General features: G+C 47.8%; 1 protein-coding gene and 1 non-coding gene across 2 annotated transcripts; both read right to left on the bottom strand.

The window, feature by feature from the left end:
- Window positions 1–646: 646 nt before the first annotated feature.
- On the bottom strand, window positions 647–22,478 carry LOC118086437 (ATP-dependent RNA helicase DDX19B). Its single transcript, XM_035118039.2, has 12 exons — window positions 22,352–22,478; window positions 17,327–17,375; window positions 15,862–15,915; window positions 14,077–14,212; window positions 8,500–8,592; window positions 6,592–6,694; window positions 6,047–6,161; window positions 5,360–5,537; window positions 4,275–4,512; window positions 2,795–2,957; window positions 2,163–2,354; window positions 647–894 (listed from the first exon to the last, which is right to left on the bottom strand). Exons 1-12 carry the CDS (start codon window positions 22,406–22,408, stop codon window positions 833–835), a joined length of 1,440 nt encoding a protein of 479 aa, XP_034973930.1. The 5' UTR covers window positions 22,409–22,478; the 3' UTR covers window positions 647–832.
- Window positions 15,232–15,376, bottom strand: LOC118088061 (small nucleolar RNA SNORA57). The gene has a single exon (XR_004692921.1). It is a non-coding gene; the product is annotated as a small nucleolar RNA SNORA57 (small nucleolar RNA).
- Window positions 22,479–22,817: the final 339 nt, after the last annotated feature.

Genomic DNA, 22,817 nt, shown 5'->3' with positions numbered 1-22,817 from the left:
ACAGCTCTCCCCTCAAGCAGCTCTTGGGTGGTGTGTGGTGACTGAGGCTCTCAAGACTCCATAGAAAAGGGGTAGTCAGTGTAGCACCTCCCTAGATGCAGTTGGACTATCACACCCATCATATTTTGACTATAGCGCCCATGCTGCCTGCTGCGAGTTTGGAGTCCAAAAGCTGCTGCAGGTCAGCAGGTTAGAATACAGTCCCTAGGGCATGTTCCTTGCAAGGGAGAAGTTAAAAATCAGGTGATTGTTCAGCCTACTGAAGAGCAATTACCTCTGGACCACCTATCTAAGGAATTAGCAGTGTGATCTGCAGAGATCTAGGAAACAGAAAGCTCTAGGTGAAAAACGCCATTTCACAAAAACTCCTTTTTGCCAGACTTCGAGCTCTCTCCGTCAAAGAACGGAAGGTCCTCTCTATATACAACTGGGCTGTTGGAACATTTAATATACCACTTGGCCATGGTTAAAATGTTGGTCTTCTCTTGACAGAGATCACAGCAGGTGTGTCTGATTCTCTCCTCTACTTAGTGATTGGCTATGTTTTTGGCATCATCTTTAGAATTTAAGATATCTTCCCATTTTAAGGCTAAACTAAAAAAAAGGAAGTTAAAATTTGTTGTAAACATTTCTTCTTTCTCCAAAGTTTGTACTTCTTTAAAAATCAAGTCCAGCCACTTTTTTTTTTTAGTTGAGGTAATTTCTGTATATTTATCTTTAAAAAGTCCCTTTGCGTGTGACTGGCTAAGACGTGTGCCAATCAGGATGCGATCCAATTGCAGTAGGAGTGCTACCGTGGGAGGGATTGTGCACCAATTCCAGCAGCCGGGCTTCAATTTGCTATTTTCTCAATTTCATCCAAATCGTCTGTATCCAGCTTGTGAATTTTCTTGTCTGGTGGGGGGGGGAGAGAAAGTGGAGTCAAATCAAGAAAGAACTGGAATTACGACCAGGGATTGCATCAAACCAAATCCTCCTCAGGTTAAAGCAAAAGGTGGGGAGAGGGGTGAGAAACATTTAAAGGCTGACAGCCAAACATCTTTTTCACAATTAAAAGGGAACCTGGAGCAACATACCACTTCACTTTTACAGTAATAACAGCAACAACAATTTTATTATTTGTACCCTGCCCATCTGACTGGGTTGCCCCAGCCACTCTGGGTAGCCTCCCAATGTACAGGATTAAGAGTCGACTGCCTTCCCAGAAGGTCCACCTCCTTTGTTACTGCACAAATCAGTGCTCAAAGCCTCAGAGCACACCCTAATTGGAAGAAGGCAGGTCCACTGTCCTAAGAAGGCAACAGACACCATCTCTCAGAGAGGAAGGGAGTTAGGCACCTTCTGTGCAGTGGGTCCCAGCACACACAATGACAGTCCCCTGGGAACAGAGCCGATGGCATGGCTCTCTGTTCTGGCATTGCCTGCTTCCACAAAAATAGTGGACCGCCTTCTGAGTTGATAACCCCTAAGAGACATTAAATTAGCTTCAGCCAACCTGGTGCCCCCCAACTTTCCACCACCATCCCTGGCCACCAGGGCTGATGGGAATCATAGTCTGATGGCAGCTAGATAGAGGACAGCTAGGTTGGGAAATATTACATTCAATTTCATTTTTTAAAAGGTAATTATTGGGACAACACTGGCAGGCTCTCTCTCAGAGTTTGAGGATTACTGATCTAATCAAATGATTGTGAAGCTTCAATCTGGGAGGGAGAAAAATTCTCCCTGGCCAAGTTGCTTTGGCTGGGGATGAAGAGGCATCACCAACCTCACCTGTCCTCACAAACAGTTTGGACAGAGAGGTTTTCCCAGAGGCTTGTTTCTGAGGATATCCAATCATTATCCAATGGAGATGCGTGGTTTATCCCAAAAGATTAAGGGAGGGGAACCTGCAGCCCTCCAGATGGGTGTTGCACTCTAGTTCCCATCATCCACAACGACTGGCCATGTTGATGGGGGCCGTTGGAGTCCAACAACACCTGGAGATCCCAGCAATAGGGGTTCAAGGTTCTGCCACTCCTCCCACCTTTCTGATGTGGGGTGCAGAGCACCCAGAACCGCACATAATTATTCGACATGGAAGTGCCCTGTTAGGTTGCACAACAGCTGCTTAAGGAAAATGCTCAACAAAAGATGGGGGAAAGAAGCATAGCAGGACGTACTGAAATGTTCCTGGATCCTGTTGAGGATGTTCAAACTGTGCTTGCTGTCCACCATGTTGATGGCCAGGCCCCGCTTGCCAAAACGTCCTGTGCGGCCAATGCGGTGAAGATATGTCTCATTGTCTGGATTCCCGTCTTTATCCACTGGAAGGTCAAAGTTGATGACGACGGAGACCTGCTCCACGTCGATCCCTAGGGGAGGACAGCATTGCGAGATTTTGAGAGGACAGCTTGTTCCTTTATAGAAGGAATAAGGTTTATAGCAGCACAGAATGTTTGCAGCACAGAAGGCCTAAAATGTGCCCTTAAAACATACAAACAAGCCAGCCACCAATTTATTTATTTAAAATCTAGCAGCCTTGTCCAAGTTCTCTTAGCTCTCTTAGTTCTGATTTTTTATTTTCAAAAACAAAATGGAAACGAATCATAAAATCAGAGTTGGAAGGGGTCACAAGAGTCATCCAGTCCAACCCCCTGCAATGCACGAATGGGAGAGGTATTCAGTAGTGCACTAAGGCAACCGTTCCATCAGGGCAAGCATTTTGGTTTGCCCTCTCCTCCCGCACCCCCCATTCCGGGGGTCCTCCTGACCCCGAAGCCAATTTTGGAGAGTACAGGGAGTACACCGTTACCTCGGGCACAGACATTCGTAGTCACCAACACTTTCTCCTTGCCCTCCCGGAAGCGATCGATCACTGCGGCACGCTGCTCCACCATCATCTCGCCACTCAAGAGAGCCACCTGGTGACCCTCCTTGGACAGCTCCCCGGCTAGCCAGCCAGCTGTTTTGCGAGTCTGCAAAATGTGAAACAAAAAGAGGAGCACCTCCATTAACACCAACAGAGAGGGGCTTTTTATGGCAAGGGATTTCCACCTCTGCTTAACCCTACATTGGGAAATAAAGGAAGAACTCCACTTAGGCACTTCCTGCCCAGTTCCTTTTTACATAGGCTCAGCCTCTCCGACATTGAGCATAAGCCTCTTAAACAGGCCTATGTTTCATTCGATGATGCCAGGATTAGACACTCACCCTCCCAGTGGTTCAGAACAGAGCTGAGGTGGAAAAAGCTTCTCTCTCTCTCTCTCTCTCTCTCTCTCTCTCTCTCTCTCTCTCTCTCTCAGTGTGGCATTGGATGGTGTAGGTGCCGATTTAGTTCTTTTTAAAACTGGGATGCCCCCACCTCTTCCCTCAAAGCACTTGGATGCTACTCCAGAAAACTTATCCAGAAAATAATTGTGAATCTGGATACAATGCCCAATAGCTATCCTGAAATATAGGAAGAGATCTGGGGAAAGATCCTGGGACAAGTTTCTGGGAACCCATCAAAACTTGGGAATGGAGATGCATACGTATTCCCTATTAGTCTCAGATGATTTCTACAAACTCATCTCCAGGTTGTACTTGACCCTGGCTAGACTTAGTCAAATAACCAACATGGAAATGCAAGACTACAAGTGCCGATATACTACACAGATTTTGGCCATGTCCTCAAATAATACCCTTCTGGACTTCAGTGTTGAAACAAATAGAGTATATAATAGGGCATTTGCTACCAGTAACATTGGGATATGTAAAAGACTATGTTTTGTTAAAGGACAGGGAGATGATAACACTTTCCAACAGCTGCCTGTATGGCAAGTAGTTTCAATAAAGAAAAAAACTAATGTTCCAGCATTGGACTGCTGGATTATAAAACTATGGGATGGTGCCAAATGATAAAATCTTACCAAAACAATAAAAGTGAGAGAAAGGAGACAAATTGACCATGAATGTGTTGAAAAACAGTCCCATTATTTAGGAAAATGCTGAATAACACAGTCTGTTGCGAATACTGTAATAGCAAAAGGGCAAAACCTCCACCAAAAATGACTACTATCTCCAAAAATATTTTGCAAAAGGATACTATGTGCTTTGGGGTCTCTGCTGTGCTATCTATATGATCCGCTATTTAGTTGGAAATATTTGTAATTTCTTCCTATACACATAAAAAATGCAAGCCTGCCATAGCACAGCCCCCACTGGAGGATTTGTAGTGATGCACCACTGTTTTGGATTCGCATGAAGCCAAAAGCAGGAGGGGTTGGTGAGCAGCAAACAAAAGAAGGACTCACATGGCAAAAGATCATGGCTTGCGCAATTGTGATGGCGCCATAGATGTTGCAGAGGGCATGGAATTTCTCCTCGCGGCTGTTGCACAGGACGTAATACTGCTTGATTGTGTCCAGAGTCTCCTCCTCCCGCTTCAGCTTGATGATGTTGGGGTCGGGGACAACTTTCTGGGCAAACTTCCACACAGAGTCTTCAAACGTGGCTGAGAAGAGCAGCATCTGGCAGTCTTTGGGAAGCATCCTGAGAAATAGGGTGGGATGGGGTGGGGAGAAAAGTCACATTCTTTCCTCAACTAGAGAGTCACAGTAAGAACTGAACAACTCCACTGGGTCACACCAATGGCCCATCTAGCCAGAGACTATTCATCTCAACAGCTGCTGACCAGAAGTTCCCAGAAGCCCACAATCAGGGCTTGAAGAGAACAGTCCTCCACTGCCATCTTGGGATCCCTGCTCCCCCAGCAGAGTTTATTTAGAAAGACATTGACAAACTTGAAGGTTCCATTGAGCCATCGCTGCTACAACCATCAGCATCTTACATTTTTAAGACTTCTCCTTTTCCATAAATGTGTCTAATCCCCTTTGATTTCTAAACTAGTGACCATTACTACAACCGAAGAAGAGCCTGCTGGACCAGGCCAACGGGCCATCTAGTCCAACATCCTGTTCTCCCAGCAGCCAAACAAAAGCCTGCAGGAAACCTGCAAGTAGGACCCAGGCACAAGAGCCCTCTCCCCTCCTGTGGTTCCTAGCACCTGAAACTCAGATGCATTACTGCCTCCAACTGTGGAGGCAGAGGACAGCCATTGTGACTGGTAGCCATCAATGTAGTAGCACCGTACCTAAAATGCCAAACTTGGCAGACTGGGAAAAGTAGAGGGAGATAGCAGAGTTCCTGGGCAACTATTATTATGCAAGGCCCAAGCTCCTTCTGGCTAGTAAAGTCAGAAGTAAGTTTCATTTCTGTTGAAATTTGCAACTAACAGGAAGGGTACTGGATGTGGGCACAGCTGCAGCTGCACCACGGAAATCCGGCTTCAAACTGGTGACAAGGCACCCAGTCAATTGTACAAGGAGTCCACCCTTACCTCTGGATGCGGATGCTCTGATCCTGGTGACCTTGGGTGGCTATCATGACATCGGCCTCATCCAAGACAAAGACTTTGATCTTCTTGGGGTCAATGAATTTCAGCTTGGAGCACCAATCCAGGACGGTGCCAGGCGTGCCAATGACAATCTGCTCAGCAATCTTCTGGCCACGCTCCACTATTCATGGAAGAGATCAAGGGCAGATGTGGGGTAGGCAGAACCTCAGCAGACCCAGAAAGGGCAGCACTATCTGCTTGGGAACGCTTTCCTGGGAGAGTCCTGCTGGAGTGACCAAACTGTGCTTCGTCTCCTTCCATCTGTGGAAACCAACTCTTCCCCAGCCCCAGCCCCTCACCCCCCCCCAATGTCTAAAATTCAGCATCGAAAGAGCTCATCAATCCTGTCAACCAGAAAACCCACATTTGTAAGCAACCCAGGTGGTTAATTATAGAAACACCAACTTGAGAGGCCAATTGGTCTGGTCCAGATCCTGCTGGCTCAAACTATTATCAGCATCATCTAGATGAGTCCCACAGTCACACAAACCCTGCAAAGCCTTCCAGTTAGAATTCGGTCCCTCCCGGGTGACTTAATATGCCCTTTTAGACATTTCCTTGCTTGCGTACACTAGTCTGCTTGTGAGCTATTGAGTATTATTCAGTCGGATGGATGGAGTTCACACTCACGTTTGTTGCCTCGAACCGCGTAGGCCAGCTTTAGCTCTGGATAAAACCTGCCCATCTGCTCAATCACCTTCCCTGTCTGAAGAGCCAGCTCGTAGGTTGGAGAGAGGCAGAGACACTGCAAGAGGAAGGAGGCAAGTCTGGCACACTGTCCTAAGGCAAGTGGATGTTATGATGTTACTGTGGCGCAGCCATGCCCACCCTGCAGTGTCCTTCGCCACATGGCCTCAGTTCCTACTGTGCTTGTGGAGTGGTTGCCATTCATTCCCGGGGAGAAACCTATCCCCAGTCCGTTTTCTCTCTCCCTCTCTCCCCCCCCCCACTTTTATGCATGTCGCTCGGCCCACTTTGCCTTTGGTCCCTTCTATGACTGGCACATGACCCCCACAAGGTTTCCTAAAAGGGAATGTGGCCTTTAAGCTGGAAAAAGGCTTTCAATCCAACTCATTGTTCAGCTGATTGGCCAATTACACTGTAAATAAAGAGGTGAGAGGAGCTCTGCAAAAGTGGCAAGAAGAAGAGGCTATGCTGAAGAGACCCGCTGTTACCTGGGGGTATCTGTGCTCCGGCTCCACTCTGCTAAGCATCGCCAAGACAAAAGCTGCCGTCTTACCGGTACCAGACTGGGACTGTGCAATCAGGTTCTGTGGACTGGAGACACACACCAAAGTGTGTGGGGGGATTATAAGACTTGTGTATATTGGGGGGGGACTATTAAAGCAGAAGCCAGAGCCGAGGTCTCATCGCCAATGGCAGGAACAGAAAAAATGGTCTCATGCTACCAGAAGCATCTTGCTGGGTGGGGTGGAACTGCTTTGCGAGCTTGCCATCAGGTGGGTCACTGTTGCTTACCAGGAGGGTAATAGTGCAAGGCAGCAGGGCAGGTGGCATGGTGCAAACACACCACACCACACCGACCTCCTGACCTGGGTCTGACCACTCCCTTTCCTGGCTGTTGGAGGAACTAGACATGGAGGAAGAGGTTAGTTTCCTTCATGAGCACAAATGACCCCAGGTATGAGATAAGCCAATAGGGGCAGAGTCAGCCAAACCAGTTGCTATGGCAACAGCGAAGTGCTGTTTAGGCAAGTGATTGAGACATGTCACCTCATTAGTCAGTCAGTGTTACATCTTGAATTGCGGGAGCAACAGGAATACTTTGTACTTTGTATATATCTGTATCTACAGAGCCTACAAGCTGTATGTATATATATCAACGCCCAGAACTGTATTACTGAAGCCTTATCCTCTGCAGCAGTAAACTACTTTGGACCTCAAGCTGTTTCTGTGTGGTGAGTGGAACTGGGGACAACTTCTGCTGCGTGGGCATCTCGCCACAGATTCCTAGCACTGGTGACAGTGACACACCTGCCAGGAAGCTCCCATAGCGGCTCCACCTCACTCAGTATGTGGCTTTTGCCTGCTGCCCACAGCACAGGTCTATGCCAGCCCTTTCCTGTTGCAGCAGAAAGCATGAGAACTGCAATCTTTGTCTCTCCCCTTGTGGCACAATAGGGGAACATCGTGTACACCCCAAAGTCACCTCAGCCTGCCCAGTTCCCAAATACCTTATTTGGGATGTTATTTTCTACTCATCAAGGTGCCCGGGCCATTTCAGACATGCCCCGTACCCCACCAATGGCATTTGGGGGAGAAGAGAGGGAAACCCATCAGTGAGGAGGCCATGCGAAGACTGCACTGAACAGGCTTCCAAGTGCATGGCAGCCTCCAGATGTTATGGACTTCAGTAATTGTAGTCCAAAACATCTGGAGGTGCCCTGTTGGCGAAGGCTGGCGCAGAGGCCCCAAGCTAGGGTCAAAAGAGACTAGGTGCAGCCCACCTTTCTGAAGCTAAACAGCTTTGGGTCTGGGTCAGCATCTGGATGGAGACTGGCTGGGAACATCTTCCCTGCCTGTACACTAGTTTGGGTTCCCCCATGAGCAAAAAATAAAACATTTCATCACATCATGTACCAATGTTAAGAACAGACTGCCAACTGCAGCTTCCCAACATGTGTACCCCTGTTAACAGAGTAAACCAGCCTTTGCCACTGAAGCTGTGCCTGCATCTAAAGCTTTGCTTTAGAATCCTTTTGCATCATTTTTACCTCTCTGCCCCAGAACACCCACATGTTGCAGAGGATTCTAGAGAGCACTCTCTGCAGGGTTCACTCGCATTCCTACAGCCGGGATGCTGGAAAATTCCTGTCAGGCCACATTGTGGCGTCGCAAGAGCTACATGTGCCTTTCAAAACACACCTAGCTGCAAGCTGTGCAGGGAGTGGAAAGAGGAAGATCAGAAGTGATGGGCAACTTTACAGGGAAGCTCGCCCACCGTCCCTAGTCTTTGGGCCCCTCCCAGCCTTAAGACTCTCTTGACTCCCTGGCATAACCAGCCAACCCCACACCCGTCCCTAACCCATCAGGCACTACAACAGGCATGTACCAATACATACGGTTCTGCCAGCATCATGGGCAAGGCGTTCTCTTGGATTTTGGATGGTCTGTTGAAACCCAAGGCGTAGACACCCTGCAGCAGCTGTGGCTTCCTACAAGGAAGAAGACAAAAAGGCTAAGCAAAAAGACTGCTAAGGAACAGCCCGAAGGCAGGCACAGCACACTCCTGTGGCAGAAGCAGAGCAGGACTGGGCCTTGCAGTTGTCTTAATAGGAGGCTTGCCGGAACATTTTTTATTATTTTTTTTGCACCTGTGGGTGAAGTTTCTTCCTTTTAGACCTTCTGGGAACCAGAAATAACAGGGATGAGGAACCATTTTTATCAGCCTGAGGGCCACATTCCCTTCTGGGTAGCCTTCTGAGGGCCACATGCAAATGTTGGGTGGGGCCTGAGGGAAAAATGGGCACAGCAACAAAACATACATTATACCATTGTACCATTTCCGAACCATCTGATAAGCCCTAGTTTACACATGGCTGCCCAGCAGCTGGATTTCATGCCTCGCTTTTCTGATGAGAAACTGTGCGTTGGGCAGGAAGTAGTTAACAGGCAGCACCAGAAGCTCAGCAACAGAGGCTATGGATTTGGACACTGCAATCTCAGCAAAAAAAGGCCAGCAAGGCTAAGCCCTATGCTATGTCTTTCCCCAATCCCACGTTTATGAAGGCAAACACTTCCCGGGCCAGTCTCTGCTGAATGCAGTAGCTTTAAAAATGGCATGTTTTTAAAAGTTTTAAAAAGTTAGCTACTGAAGATGCCTTAGAATTTGTGGCAGGAGTAGCAGCAGGCGATGTAATCAAAGAAACAGTTTCCCTTCTGCAGCTTTTCAAAAATAGATTTGACACACCCTTATACCTTGTTAAAATGCAGGTATGGACCTCCCTTTTTAAATACTGCAGTGCCCCAAACCAGCATGAAGCAGAGAGCCTGGAAGCCTCAACTGCAAAAGGGGGCTTTGAACATCCTTGGTAGCCCACTGTATACCAAAGCGAGCTCAGTGGGGAGAAAAGCGTCTAGAGCAGCAATAGCAAAACCTGTGGCCCTCTAGACTTCCTTCTCTGACTGGGAGCTGATGGCTGGGGCTGATGGGTGTCAGAGTCAAACAAAGTTAGCCACCCCAGGCCTGCAGAACGTCCTGCAACCTTGGGTCCCCAGATGTTGTTGGACTACAACATCCATTATCCACAGCCAGCAAGGTCAGCGGTCGGGAATGATGGGAGTTGTAGCCCAGCAAGATCTGGAGACCCAAGGCTGAAGAACATTGGGTTAGAGAAACAATAGCTCAGGGTATGAGTTCATAGAAAAAGGTCTCAAGTTCAATCCCCGGCATCAGGGGAGCAGGTGATGTGGAAGAATCTTCTCAGTCCAAGATCCTGGGGAGAAGACAAACGCTGGGTCTCCTAGATGAGCAAACAGGCTTATCTAGTGTATGGCAGTGTCTTAGGTTCTTTATTATGAAAACTCACAATTCTTTCTGGGGAAGAGTTGCAAGTTTTGCACGCAAGTGCAATCACTGATATCTCCAGGAATGGTAGACAAAGCCTCCCATCTGAAAACCCAGAGAGCTACTACCGATCAGCGCCAACAATACTAAACAAGATGGACCGACAGTTTGACTCCATATAAAGACAGCTTTTTATGTAGGGAAGGACCCTTGGCTCAAGTGACAGACTCCAGTTCAACCCCAAGAATGTCCAGTTAAAAGTGTCAGGTAACAGGAGACAGGAAAAACCTGTCTCAGCCCAAGATCCTGAAGTGCTGCTACTGGGCCCAGAAGGCAGCACTGGGCTAGACGAACTCTCCTCCCTGGTGCAAAGGGAGCTTCCTACATTCTTAAGAACAGCCTTCTGGATCAGGCCAATGGCCCATCTCGTCCAGCATCCTGTTCTCACACTGGCCAACCAGTTGTCTCTGGGTACGTGAGCACAAGAGCACTCTTCCCCTCCTGCAGTTTCCAGCAACCGACATACAGAAGTATCACAGCCTCGCAACAGTGGACCTGTATGGGCTCTGGAAAAGCCCTCTGGAAAGAAGCCAGGCATTGTCTCAAAAAGCCAGAAATCTGCGAAGCTGTGAACTTTTGAGTGTGTTGCCAAGGAGACACGTAGGCTGTGAAGAGGAACCGGAGACTCGACTTATCTGAAGATCACTATAATTAGCCTTGCCTTTGATTTTTCCAATGGAATCCTTTGCTCTCCAAATAGAGAAGAGTACAATCTAACGCAACTTCCCCCAACTTCCCCCCTCTACACGTCTATCAGTTATTATTGTAACCGATTTTAAAAATCACCTTCTAAACCACCATCTTCAATGTGATTTACATATAATTAAACAATTAAAACCACAAATAGAACAAGACTAAAACTCTAACAAGTGGACACTTGTGGCAAAGACCCATTTATTCAGCTGGGAAAGCCTGTTGGAGAAAAAAAAAAATCAACTGCTTCCAGACTGCCGTTCCACAGAACAGGGGCAGCCACCACACTAAGAGCCCTTGCTCAGAGTTACTGCAAAGTGGGCTCTTGGGACCTTTGAAACTCACAAGAGAAAACTCTGCTGCAGACTGCAACACTCCACTGGAGATATAAGGCAGGGGTAGGTAACCTAAGGCCCATGAGCCACAAGCGGCCCACAGGGGTCGTTTAACCAGCCCACAAGCCGTCCCCGAACCGAGCCACCCACTTGGTGAGTCCCCAAGCACTGCACTAAACTGGTGCAGGGACTCGCTTCCGCAGTGCCGGAAATCACGTCTGCGCATGCTCAGATGCTGAAAATCGCGTCTGTGCAGATGCAGATGCCGAAAATCGCAGCCACGCGTGTTCATGTGCGTGTGTGATCCAGCCCACGGAGGGATGTCCACTGGAGTGAACTGGCCCAGTCGAGGTAAACCTTGCCGACCCGATATAAGGGAAAGGAGGTCTCTTCAGTCGCCAGTTGGTAGCAATCTCCTGAAGGAGGGGCACAAGGAGGAAAGCATCTTTTGCAGCAACAATAGAGCCCTCAGCAGACAAAACCATTCAGCTCCTCAGCAAGAAGCAGGGCCCTTTAGGAGATGGCTGCCTAGAAGATCCTGCAGGAATGGGATGTTACAAAGCAATTAAAGATGGGATCTTCTTATCCAGGTAGATAAAGGGAGGCCACTGGGTAGTGATCAGTGGCAGACCCTAGGTTGTAGCCAATGCTGGTCCAATTCAGAGCAGACCCACTGCAGTTAATGGACATGACTAATATGAAGTTCAATCTTGTCTACTCTGAGTGTATCATAGTTGGATACAACCCAAAGTGTTCGACACCACTGAGCAAACGGATTTCCCAGAAGAGCAACAGAAACAAGTATGTATGGCTTGACAGGAGAAGGCGCATCGCCCTGTGGATAGGGTAAACTGGAACAGTGCAAACTTTGCAGCAGGGATGGGAACCATCATGGTAAAGATCCACTTCAGAGGGAGCCCTCCATATGTTTTTAAGACTCCAACTCCCATGAGCCCCTGTCGGCATGGCCAACCGCCATGGATTATGGGCGCTGGAGTCCAAGAGCATCTAGAGGGCACCTGATGTACTGGAACAGGAAATAAAAGTTAGGGACAGCTGGTCATATTACAGGAGACTAGGGCCAGGAACAGGGAGGATAGAGCTAGCAGGCTGGAAGAGGTATATCCATTGGGAGAGAAGCATGGAGGAAAAACAAATTGTTCCAAGACACCACTCAGCAAATGGAAGCTCAGCCCCACCTACCCATCTCATTTTTCTGCACCTTCGCTGCCCATGCATTGCCATGAAGACTGGTACTCTAGCCCTTTCACATAATGCAGCAACCACACACACACACACACACACACACACACACACACAATGTACTAGCCACAGGGAAGGGTGGCGGCGGGGGAACTGGGCATTGGCCACAAAAAGATTCTGATCCAGCTTTAGAGCTTGCAGCGTAATGCCCCCTGGGACAGGAAGGGGAGGAGGGAAACAGCAGTTCCAATTTTGTCCAGCCCCTTCAAAGCTCTTCCATTTGATATCAGGGTGTTTCTCTAGAAGCCCCCTGAATTCAACAGGGCTTCTTTCAAGACATATAAAATGAGGCTGTATCTCTCCTTAGAGAAGATGCAACTCTGTGTGCTTGGCACAGACAGTGATCAACTGTTAAGCCCAGATGCTTTTCATCTTTAAACGGACTTGAACAAAGCCGGGAAAGCCATTATCTACCCACGTTGCCAGCTGCTAATGCAGGGCACGGATTGGCCTCTATGCCACGACCATGACGCAAAGTCTCTCTTCCCTCGCAGCAACGGCAAACTCAGCTCAATTAGGCAACAACTATAATTAGGGCAGCAACATTTATTCAATTACAAAACATTCATTTATACCCCACCTACTAGCCAAAGTTTGAGGCAGCTGACGACATAGTCAAAATAAAATTAAGATGAACTAGAGTTATTAGGGAGATGCAAAATATCTCCCTGCTCCCCTAGCCTCCCATTCTCAGGTGCGTCAAATGCAACTCACACACCTGGGCCATGGCAGGCCTCAGAAGAAATAACTCTAACCTGGAAATGATAGCTGGAGGGGCCAGATGTTAGTCCCTAACAGGCAAGTGGTGCCACAACAGAAACTAAGGGTTGCATCCAATGCTAGTCCCAATCAGAGCCAGACCCATTGAAGATAATAGGCACAAGTAACTGGAGGTCCATAATTTTAACAGGTCTACTCTAATTAGGTATTGGTTGAACGCAACCAAAAAGTCCTCCTGAAATGTGACAACAGAATTTTAATGTTCTATTTTAAACAATGGCAAGGACTTATAACAGGGGTCAGCAACCTTTTTCAGCTGTGGGCCGGTCCACCGTCCCTCAGACCATGTGGTGGGCCAGACTATATGGGGGGGGGGATGAACGAATTCCTATGCCCCACAAATAACCCAGAGATGCATTTTCAATAAAAGCACACATTCTACTCATGTCAAAACACCAGGCAGGCCCAACAAATAACCCACAGATGCACTTTAAATAAAAGGACACATTCTACCCATGTAAAAACACGCTGATTCCTGGACTGTTCCCGGACCGGACTGAGAAGGCGATTGGGCTGCATCCGTTCCCCGGGCCTTAGGTTGCCTACCCCTGACTTATAATAAAAACTACAGGAGGGTAAGCATTATCTCAAAAGGGTGGTGGGAGTATTTTCTTCCAGAATCGTTTGAGCTATTTTGCTGCATTCCATGAACCATGGTCCAAGCCAGATCTAAAAGCCTGCTTCTGCGACATGAACAATCCAAGCCTAACAATTTGAATCAAGTCCAGAAGACAGTAGATGGCCCAGCCGTTCACATTTTGGAATCAAGCAAGAGGAAATGGGTATCTCTGCCTGCAGTGACACAGTCCAGAATTTCTCCACATCATTCAGTGCAACTTGGAGTCCCACCTCGCACAAATTACACAGCAGCTCCACCAGCCACCCGCTAAGGCCACCTTTTCTGGAGAAACTGGGGCAAGGCTGCGAAGTTCATTTTACCCAATGGGTGCAGGGAAACATGAGCCCACGGCTCAAAAGGGGAAGCTGGGAAAGGCACTTACAGCCGCAGCTCCTCAAAAGACTTCACGGAGTAGAGGGGCGACGTAGGATCTCTCTGCAAAACCTCCACTTGGTTCGTGTTGTCCACCAGGTTGCTGCGGATAAGCTTGTTGAGCAACGACTGGGCGGCTCGGTCCTCTGACAGGAAGCAGCGACAGAAAGAAAGAAAGAAAATGTTGAGGGGGGGGGCAAGTAGTCTGCAGTTCAATCCCTTGGCAGAAGCAGATCAAAGTCGGCAGCAACTGCCACTTCTGAATTCTGTCAACCGAATTATGGCCTTGTTTGAATGAAGCTGTGTGGAGTAGCAGCATGGAACACCCAAGAGACCTGGGACCAAGTAGCACTATAGTCCAAAACATCTGGAGGGTAGCAGGTTGGCAAGGTTACCCTACAGCGACTCATATTGTCCTCCCTCCACCAAACTTGGCACATTCTTGGTAAAAGCACTTTGGGAAAACTGAAAATAAAAGAGATATGGGTTGTTCCCTAGCGCCTATTTAATCCATATACTGCAGGGATGAACAGCCTGCAGCCCTCCAGAGGTGGTTGGGACTCCAGCCGCAATCAGTTCCAGCCAGCGTGGCCAATGGCCAGGGGTGATAGCAGCTAGATTACTGATATACTGGCTGGATACCTATAACATATGGACTATTACGAACAGCACAAAAAGACCAGAACTGAAATTGGTTCTTTAGGAGTACCGCACAAGGAAGAACTTGGTTCAAAATATGCCGGGCTCCTTTGGAAGAAGGTCAGTGATACACACACACCTCTTCCTCCCTGTAATTTGTGGCTTATACTTTTTCCTTTCCTGGGCCACAATCTAAAGTTCTATGATACCGCTTTAAACACTTTAAGTCCTTGCTTTGCCCCCAAAGAAGATGGTTTAACAAGCCATCTTTTTTCCCAGGGAACTCTAGAAATTGTAACTCTGGGAGGAGAACAGGGGCCTCCTAATAACTCCCAGAAGTTTTCTCAAACTACAGCTCCCAAAGTTCTTTGGTTGGGGGGGGGGGAGTCCTGATTGTTGAAAGTTCTATCATAGTGCCTTAAATGTGCCGTGCGAATGTGGCCTTGGACACCTGTAAAAATAACATCCTTTCAAATCCACTGAACATTATCTGTACTGTGAAGGGGGGCAAGTGAAAGGTGGGGATTCTTGTCCCAGTGGTTGAGATAGAACCAGCAGGTGGAAAAGCTGCTGGCACCATGAATGGAACCCTGGTGGGCTTTGCTTTCCCTCAGGACATAAAAGAATTGGACAGTGACACTTGGCTGCCCAGGCCTGCCAAGAAAAGGAAGCTGTGGCTGAGGCTTGAGCCAGTAGGCTCTTCTTGTGTTCAGCCACTCTACCACCGAGTTAAGGCTCCACCCCTAAAGGAACAAGTAATGCCACTGGTTGATCCAGGTAGGCAGGGAATGGCTCTCCAAGACAGACAGAAGCCTTCATCAACATGATGTGTTCCAGATGTTTTCAACTACAGCTCCCATCAGCACCAGCCGCAGAAGGGAAATGTAGCCCCCATATGTTGTTGGACTACAACTCCCAACATCCCTACCTGCTGGCTATGCTGCCTGCAGTTGATGGGAGTTAGAACCCAGCAGCAGCTGGAGAGCCACAGGTCTCCCACCACCACCACCACAGACATTTTAACTGGAGATGCAGGGGATTGAACCAGGGACTTTGTATGTGCAACGGGACATGCTTTACCCACTGAGTTATTCCCCCCCCCCCTGGGTTTATCTTTACTTCCCCCAGCTTGCCCTTTAGGGTCTGAGAGGCTTACCTTTTTCCTCCTCTTCATTCTTCTCCGTATTGTCATCTGTCTTGAGAACTGCTCCTGTGTTTGGACAAACAGTTTACAGTAATTAAACTGAAGCAGAACCATCATCCTTAATGGGTCAAGTGTTTCATGCTGTACCAACAAGCCAAGAAGTTCAAGTAGGCAACTATGCTAGATTTCCAGAGAGTTTTACAGGCTACGTAAAGCCCACAGGCTACATATGCCAATCTCTCACCCATGGAGGCAGGGATTGTTGCCCACAGGGCAGAGGCTCCCAAATCCTTTTCAAAGTGCCCCAAGTATTTCTGGCTGGGCAATGGTTTTGGGTTGCTGCATGTTAATTTGGAGGGGTTGATCAAAATATGCGTTTATCTAGGAATAATGTGGGATGGAATAACAAACGAGGGTAACAGAAAGGTAATTAACTTATTTGGAGCAGAATATATTGATAAATTAATTGGGGTAAATAAACTGAAGAGGAACTATGTTGGTGTGATTTAGGGTGGGGTGCAAATAGATTGAATAAGTTATCTGGAGGAATTTGAATGGGAATACTCGGTTTGAAGTACAGTAGCTGAGTTAAATTCATTACCAAGCGTGATACTGTGGGACTGAGCCGAGACTTGGGAATCACTCTCTTGCTAAAGGAAGCAAGTACTTCAATATTCACTCGCTCCAACTTGCTTTGCCAATTTAACAGCAGCAGCTATTAGGGGGGAGCAAGTCCCAAGTAAACAAACTGAACCTTGTATTCATTTCTGATGCAGCCACTAATTGTATTTCAGGTCTACAGTTACATTTACCACCCACCAACCCCATTTGTACAAATACCTGCCAACTCAGAAGACTGCTTTGTGCATCTGTCATGGTGGCTTCTGGTCCCCAAAAGGTTATGCCACAATATTGTTTGTGTTTAAGTGCCAGCCGCAGAGATTTGTTTTTGTAACCTCCCAGCCAACTTTGGATTCCCTTAAGATTCAGCAGCAGTGGATCTCTGGCCTGCAGCCTTAATCCCGCCTGTGGTTCTAATTAGACCCACAAGAAGGCTTCCCCAAAAAACCACAAGCACCATTCCAACATCAAGGGTGACATCCAGCACAGAGATGTTACTGGGCTTGGCTGACCTAGTGCAACTGAGAGGGCTGCTCTCAGTGCCCGCCCGCCAGCCAGCGAGCAAGCACCCTTTAAGTCATCACCTGCCAAATTTGGCCTGTGGGTGGTGGTGGTGGTGAAGGAGGTAAGGATATGGCCCACCAGCTGATCCAGTTCCCCCACCTGTGCCTTAAGTTGTCCTGCCTTGTACGATTCTAGCTGCAGCAACAGTGTCATGGTTGCCTTTTGCTCCGAGTGCTGCGTAGCAAGAACAGGAAAAGAAAGTAATAGAGAAACAGAAAAAGAGAAAGATTTGGGGGAAAGAGGAAAAGTAGTTGATGGCTTGCTCAACCCAGTAAGTCATGGCTATGCTCACCATTAGAGTCTGGCTTGGATTTCTCTTCCTTCAGGTGCAAGTTGCTCATCTAAAAAAACGAAAACAGAACACATCACCCAGTTTCTTCATCATTATGCTTTGTACATTTGCAGTTATTCTTACTGCCAGCCTGGCATAAGGCAGACCAGTATATCCCCCCCACATTGCGATGGGAAGGTATAAATCAGTTTCTGAAACTTGGGTCCCCAGTTGTTGTTGGACTACAACTTCCATCATCTCTGACCACTGGTCCTAATGATGGGAGCTGTAGTCCAACAACAGCTGGAGACCCAAGTTTGAGACACACTGGTACAGAGGTTGATCAAACGCTGTTTTCCCACTGACAGCGAGTGAGCTGGCAGCAGGTGCAAGATTCTGAACCAGGGGCTCCACAGCTGGAAGCGAAAATCAAAAAGCACATCCAAAACATGGCAATGTGGTGGATGGTCCATACCCACAGAATATTGATTGTCAGCTGGAAAAGACATACAGAAATACTTGGGGAGGCAGGAAAAGGAGAAGAATGTAGTGATGACCACCAATTTCGATGGCTTTCGAATCTGATTAGACAAATTCATGGAAGATAAGCACTTCTATAAACGACTACTACACATAATGGCCGTGTACTACCTCCAGTATTACAGGAGGTATGGCTCCGAACACCAGTTGCTGTGGATCACAAGAGGGGAGAGTGCAGTTGCGCTCATGTGCTGCTTATAGGCTTCCCATAGGCTACTGGATGTTCACTGTGAAATGTGAATTCTGTCACAGATCCAGCTGGGCTCTTCTTAGGTCCTTATGAGGTAACACCCTGAGTGAGCACCTTACAACTGATGCCAAACTCTTGGAAGAGGGTGTCACTGGCTAGAAAAGGCATCCCCAAACTGCGGCCCTCCAGATGTTCTGGCCTACAACTCCCATGCTCCCTAGCTAACAGGGCCAGTGGTCAGGGAAGATGGGAATTGTACTGTAGTCTGAAACATCTGGAGGGCCGAAGTTTGGGGGTGCCTGGGCTAGAATCCTGAACACGGAGGACTCTTAATAGATAAGAGAGGATAAACAACACTTTGTTGCAAATTCTCTAGCCTTCTCCATACTTTCAAAGCACACCCCAGCACAATGAGATCTTTGTCGCAGAATCCAGGCTTGGCTTACAGTTGCTTTGCTTTCCACCCAGTGGCCGAGATAAATAATATGGTCGAGTCAGAACTTTGGGGCAGATTCCTTGCACAAATGCTGACTAAAAGAGCTGGCAGAACCCAGGCAGCTTTGCCCCAATTAGATTCCAAAATGCCATTCAAGTTCTGGTTATATTACAGTCCTTTGGGAATCTGATCAATAAAGGAAAGATGCACGTGGAGAGCAGCTCTAGATCGGCAAAGATGGTAAATTGCCATGCATGCACATGTGGAACAAAAGATACGGGATCCAGTGGTTTCAGCTTCATACTCACACTTATTTAAAGCAATTTTATCCCACTTCAGGTCACTACCAATAATATTTAGCAACTGTATGCTGCAGGGGTGGGAAACCTTTTCCAACCCAAGGAGTCCGTTCCCTTCTGGGCAACCTTCCAGGGGACCACATGCCACTGGTGTGGGGAGTCAAGAGGCAAAAGTGGGCAGAACAGTAAATCTAAACCATGGGTAGGCAAACTAAGGCCCGCAGGCTGGATCAGGCCCAATTGCCTTCTGGAGTGTGCGCATATTATTTTCCTCTCCCTCACAGGCAGCGGCACCTCCTCCCTCCCTCCTCCTGGCTTCTCCCCGCCCTGCCTAGAGGAGGAAGGGGGCTGGGCTTTGTTGGTGCCAGCAGCAGTAGCAGCGCTCAAGTGACCGCCATTTTAAGCAGCCCCTCTCCGAAGCCCTTTCGTGCGCCGCTCATCATCCCTCTACCGCCGCCGCCAGTCCCTGCCACTCACAAGACACAGGTAAGCAGCCACTGGGACTCGTGGTGCTCTTGCATCATTCCCCCCCCCAAAATATAGTCCAGCCCCCCCACAAGGTCTAAGGGACAGTGGACCGGCCCCCCGCTGAAAAAGTTTGCTGACCCCTGATCTAAACCCTACCTTTGCTCCCTGTGCTACTATGTACACACAACCCTCTCTATCCTCCTTCCAGGCAAGCAAGAGGCATTAGGAGTCCAAGGACACATTTCAGCCCAGCAAAAATTCTCAAAGAGAACATGAAGCAAAGCTTGGGGATGGGGAGGTGACCTGAGGAAAAGCCCTGAGGGTTAGATAGAAGGACCTGGCTCCTCACGACTGAGGAAAGGTTCCCCATTCCAAATTTAGAATGATGAAGGTGGGTGAAGGGTGTCAGACAGTAAGGGACTGCCACCTCTCTTGCTAAAGTGGTGAGCTGCACTATAAATGAGTAGGAGCCCTTTTTTGCAGTGAGCGTTACAGCTTTTACTATTGTGGTTGTTGTAAAAGATAATGGATACTGCAATGGGTTATTACTTTAAAAACAAACCAGTAGCATATTTTGACTAACATAGCATTTTAATTGTATTTTTGTATTTTTGTGAATGGCCTGTGGCCAGCATTTGAAACTCCCATTGTTCTAGGCATATTTTGCAACAAGGGATTTCATTAGCGCAAGCGGTTTCTGAGCTCTGGGCGCAGTGCTGCGCCTAAGATTTCAGATTAAAACTGCAGAGTGGAAGGAAAGGAGGACCTTCTTCTGCATCCCCACTTCCAGCCACTCTCCGAAGACTGGAGAAGAGAATAATAGGAATATTAAGAATATTTGGGGGATGGGCAGGGGAAGCATGGCTTTGTTTTTTTGCAGTCTTCAGATGAGGACTAGACCATGTGAAAAATGAATACAGTGGTACCTCGGGTTACAGAGGCTTCAGGTTACAGACTTCGCTAACCCAGAAATAGTACCTTGGGTTAAGAACTTTGCTTCAGGATGAGAACAGAAATCGTGCAGCAGCGGCATGCGGCCCCATTAGCTAAAATGGTACCTCAGGTTAAGAACAGTTTCAGGTTAAGAACAGACCTCCCAGAACGAATTAAGTTCTTAACTCGAGGTACCACTGTATAATATTTTAGCTGGAGTTCATTCATCTTCAGCTTTGTATTCTTGTTATTAAAAAATGTCTAGACATTGTTGTTGCAGCCACGATTTAAGGTGCCATTTAGCTCCTAGATTTCATATCTCAGTTTCTAACACTGCCTGTGGCTAAACAATAAACAGTAAAGATCTGTACCGGGCACATATCATGACAAATTTGTTTGAATGGGATATGCAGGGTTTTGTTACATAAAATAAGGAAAGTTTCAAGCAGTGGCGGAGGTTCATGCTCTGGCACCAGGGGCGGAGAGCAGCCGGGGGCTCCTCCCTGGAATCTCAGGAAAATACATGTCCTTTCAAAAATGCAGAATTTTACCAAGGCAGCATGGAACACCAGATAAAATGTTAAAAGAAGGTACTGCAACAAGTACAATTTACATTTTTTTGTAATTTGAGTGTTATTTGTACCATGCAGCCTTTTGAACTGATGAAGCTTGTGGCGAAACCTGTTGCATATCCGGAGGACAGGTCTTCCTTCATTTTGCCTACCTGTGTTTATCTCATCATGGTGATGGTTATATAAGACCTACCGAAGAACATTTCATCCAGCTCTTTCTTTCATCCACCTGCGTTAACTTCACCAGGGTGGTGGCAACCTAAGACCAACTGAAGAATTTTCTATCCGGTTCAGTTTTTACAAACTACCATATCTTGAACATTCTTTATTTTTCTATTGGCATCAGGTTGCTGTTCAATGCTTGGACATTACCCACTTGTTGAATGGTTCATTTATTCAGACTTTAAAATGTTCACTGTGCATATTATTCATTCCATATTTTTGGCAGAACTAGTATTGATCTGCACATGGCATTGTAACATATAATACTGTTTCTATTTCAGCTAACTACGTCACACAATTCAGACTGTGGATAGTGTGGTGCAGCAGCTAGAGTAGGCATGGGGACTTGCAGAGACTATTGGACTGTAACTCCCACCAGCCCCCCACCAGCATGGTGAATGGTCCAGGATGATTGGAACTTCAGTCCAGCAACATTTGCAGGGCGCCACAGAGGACGAAGACTGGGGAAGCTAACTTGATCATGATGCTCACTAGCAAGAGTACCTCACAAGGCTGTTGTGACGATAAAATGGGAACTATGCATGCTACCTTAATGCACAAAACGTGCATGTGATGGAATAACAGACAGCATAAGTCTGAGGCTGCTTCCAGGCACCTCCACAGGAAGTTACATTACATTACTACCGTATTTGTTTATATGCCACCTTTCAGCCAAAAAGGCTCCCCAGGTGGCTCACTCATATTGATTGCACTCATATTGATTGCACACCTACAAGCAGTGAAGTGTATGGGGTTAGAACAGTGTTCCCAAAGAATTGCATGGCTGTAACTTCAATTCCGATCGTCCCTGACCACAGGCAAGGTTGACCGGGGCTGGTGGGCATTTCTAGCAAGCTCTATAAGGGAGAGGGGAGAAAATGTGATATAATGGTTGAAGTGTCGAACTAGGACTTGGGATACCAGGGTTCAAATCCCCACTCAGCCTCGAAGCTCACTGGGTGGCTTTGGGCCAGTTGCTTGCCTCTCTACCTAACCTACCTCACAGGGTTATTGCAAGGATAACACGGGGGTGAAGGAGGTGGAGTGGGCCTTTCGTTCCTTGGAGGAAAAGGTGGCGAATTATATGAATGTAATAAATGAATTAATGAATAAATAAATGTGGGGCGTTGGGAGAATGTCTAAGGAGCCCCAAGGTCCATCACACCCACCCCTCAGCCATGGAGATAACCACGTGACCTTGGGCCACCTGCCCTACCTCGCAGGGCTGTTGTAAACCACGGAGGAAACGCGTGGAAAGCTATACATGCTGCCTTGAGAGGAAAAGCGAGTTACGGAAAATAGAAAAAAGCCCCATGATATAAATATTCGCTGAAGAAGGAAGGATTCCCCCCTCCACCTGGGCTTCTCCCCTCCCTGCCTTCTCACCGACTCCGCCGCCGCTTCCTGCTCGTCCACCGCCAGAGCCCAGGAATCCGTCGCCATGCTGGTGCGCGCGAGAAAGGAGCCTCCTGGCTGAGCAGCGATAGCCGCAACGGAGCCGCCGGAAAGAACTGCGCAGGCGCTAACGGAAGTGACGCGCACGGCCCGGTAGAGCCATTAAGAGAGTCCGGGCGGGAAACGCAGTCCGCGTCGCTGCTGTACCGGGAGCTATAAGTTCCTCCTTCCACTCCTGGTTCTCTGATTCGGAGGGTCTCGCTCTCTCTCCCTCTCCCTCCCCCTCTCCAATTGGGACCCAGTTTGTTAGCCAAATACTTATTTCAGCTAGCCCCCTGAAATATTGATTGATTGAATTTATATGCCACCCGATACCCAGCAAGTCTCAAGGTGGTTCACAGAAAAGAAATTTTATTTCCAACACCGCCATCCTCCCTCCCTCTCTCTTTGCCACCTC

Source organism: Zootoca vivipara, chromosome 6, assembly GCF_963506605.1.
Source record: "Zootoca vivipara chromosome 6, rZooViv1.1, whole genome shotgun sequence".
Classification (NCBI taxonomy): Eukaryota; Metazoa; Chordata; class Lepidosauria; order Squamata; family Lacertidae; genus Zootoca; species Zootoca vivipara.
The sequence above is the reverse complement of the archived record's forward strand: the minus strand, read 5'-3'. Positions and strand labels throughout refer to the sequence as shown.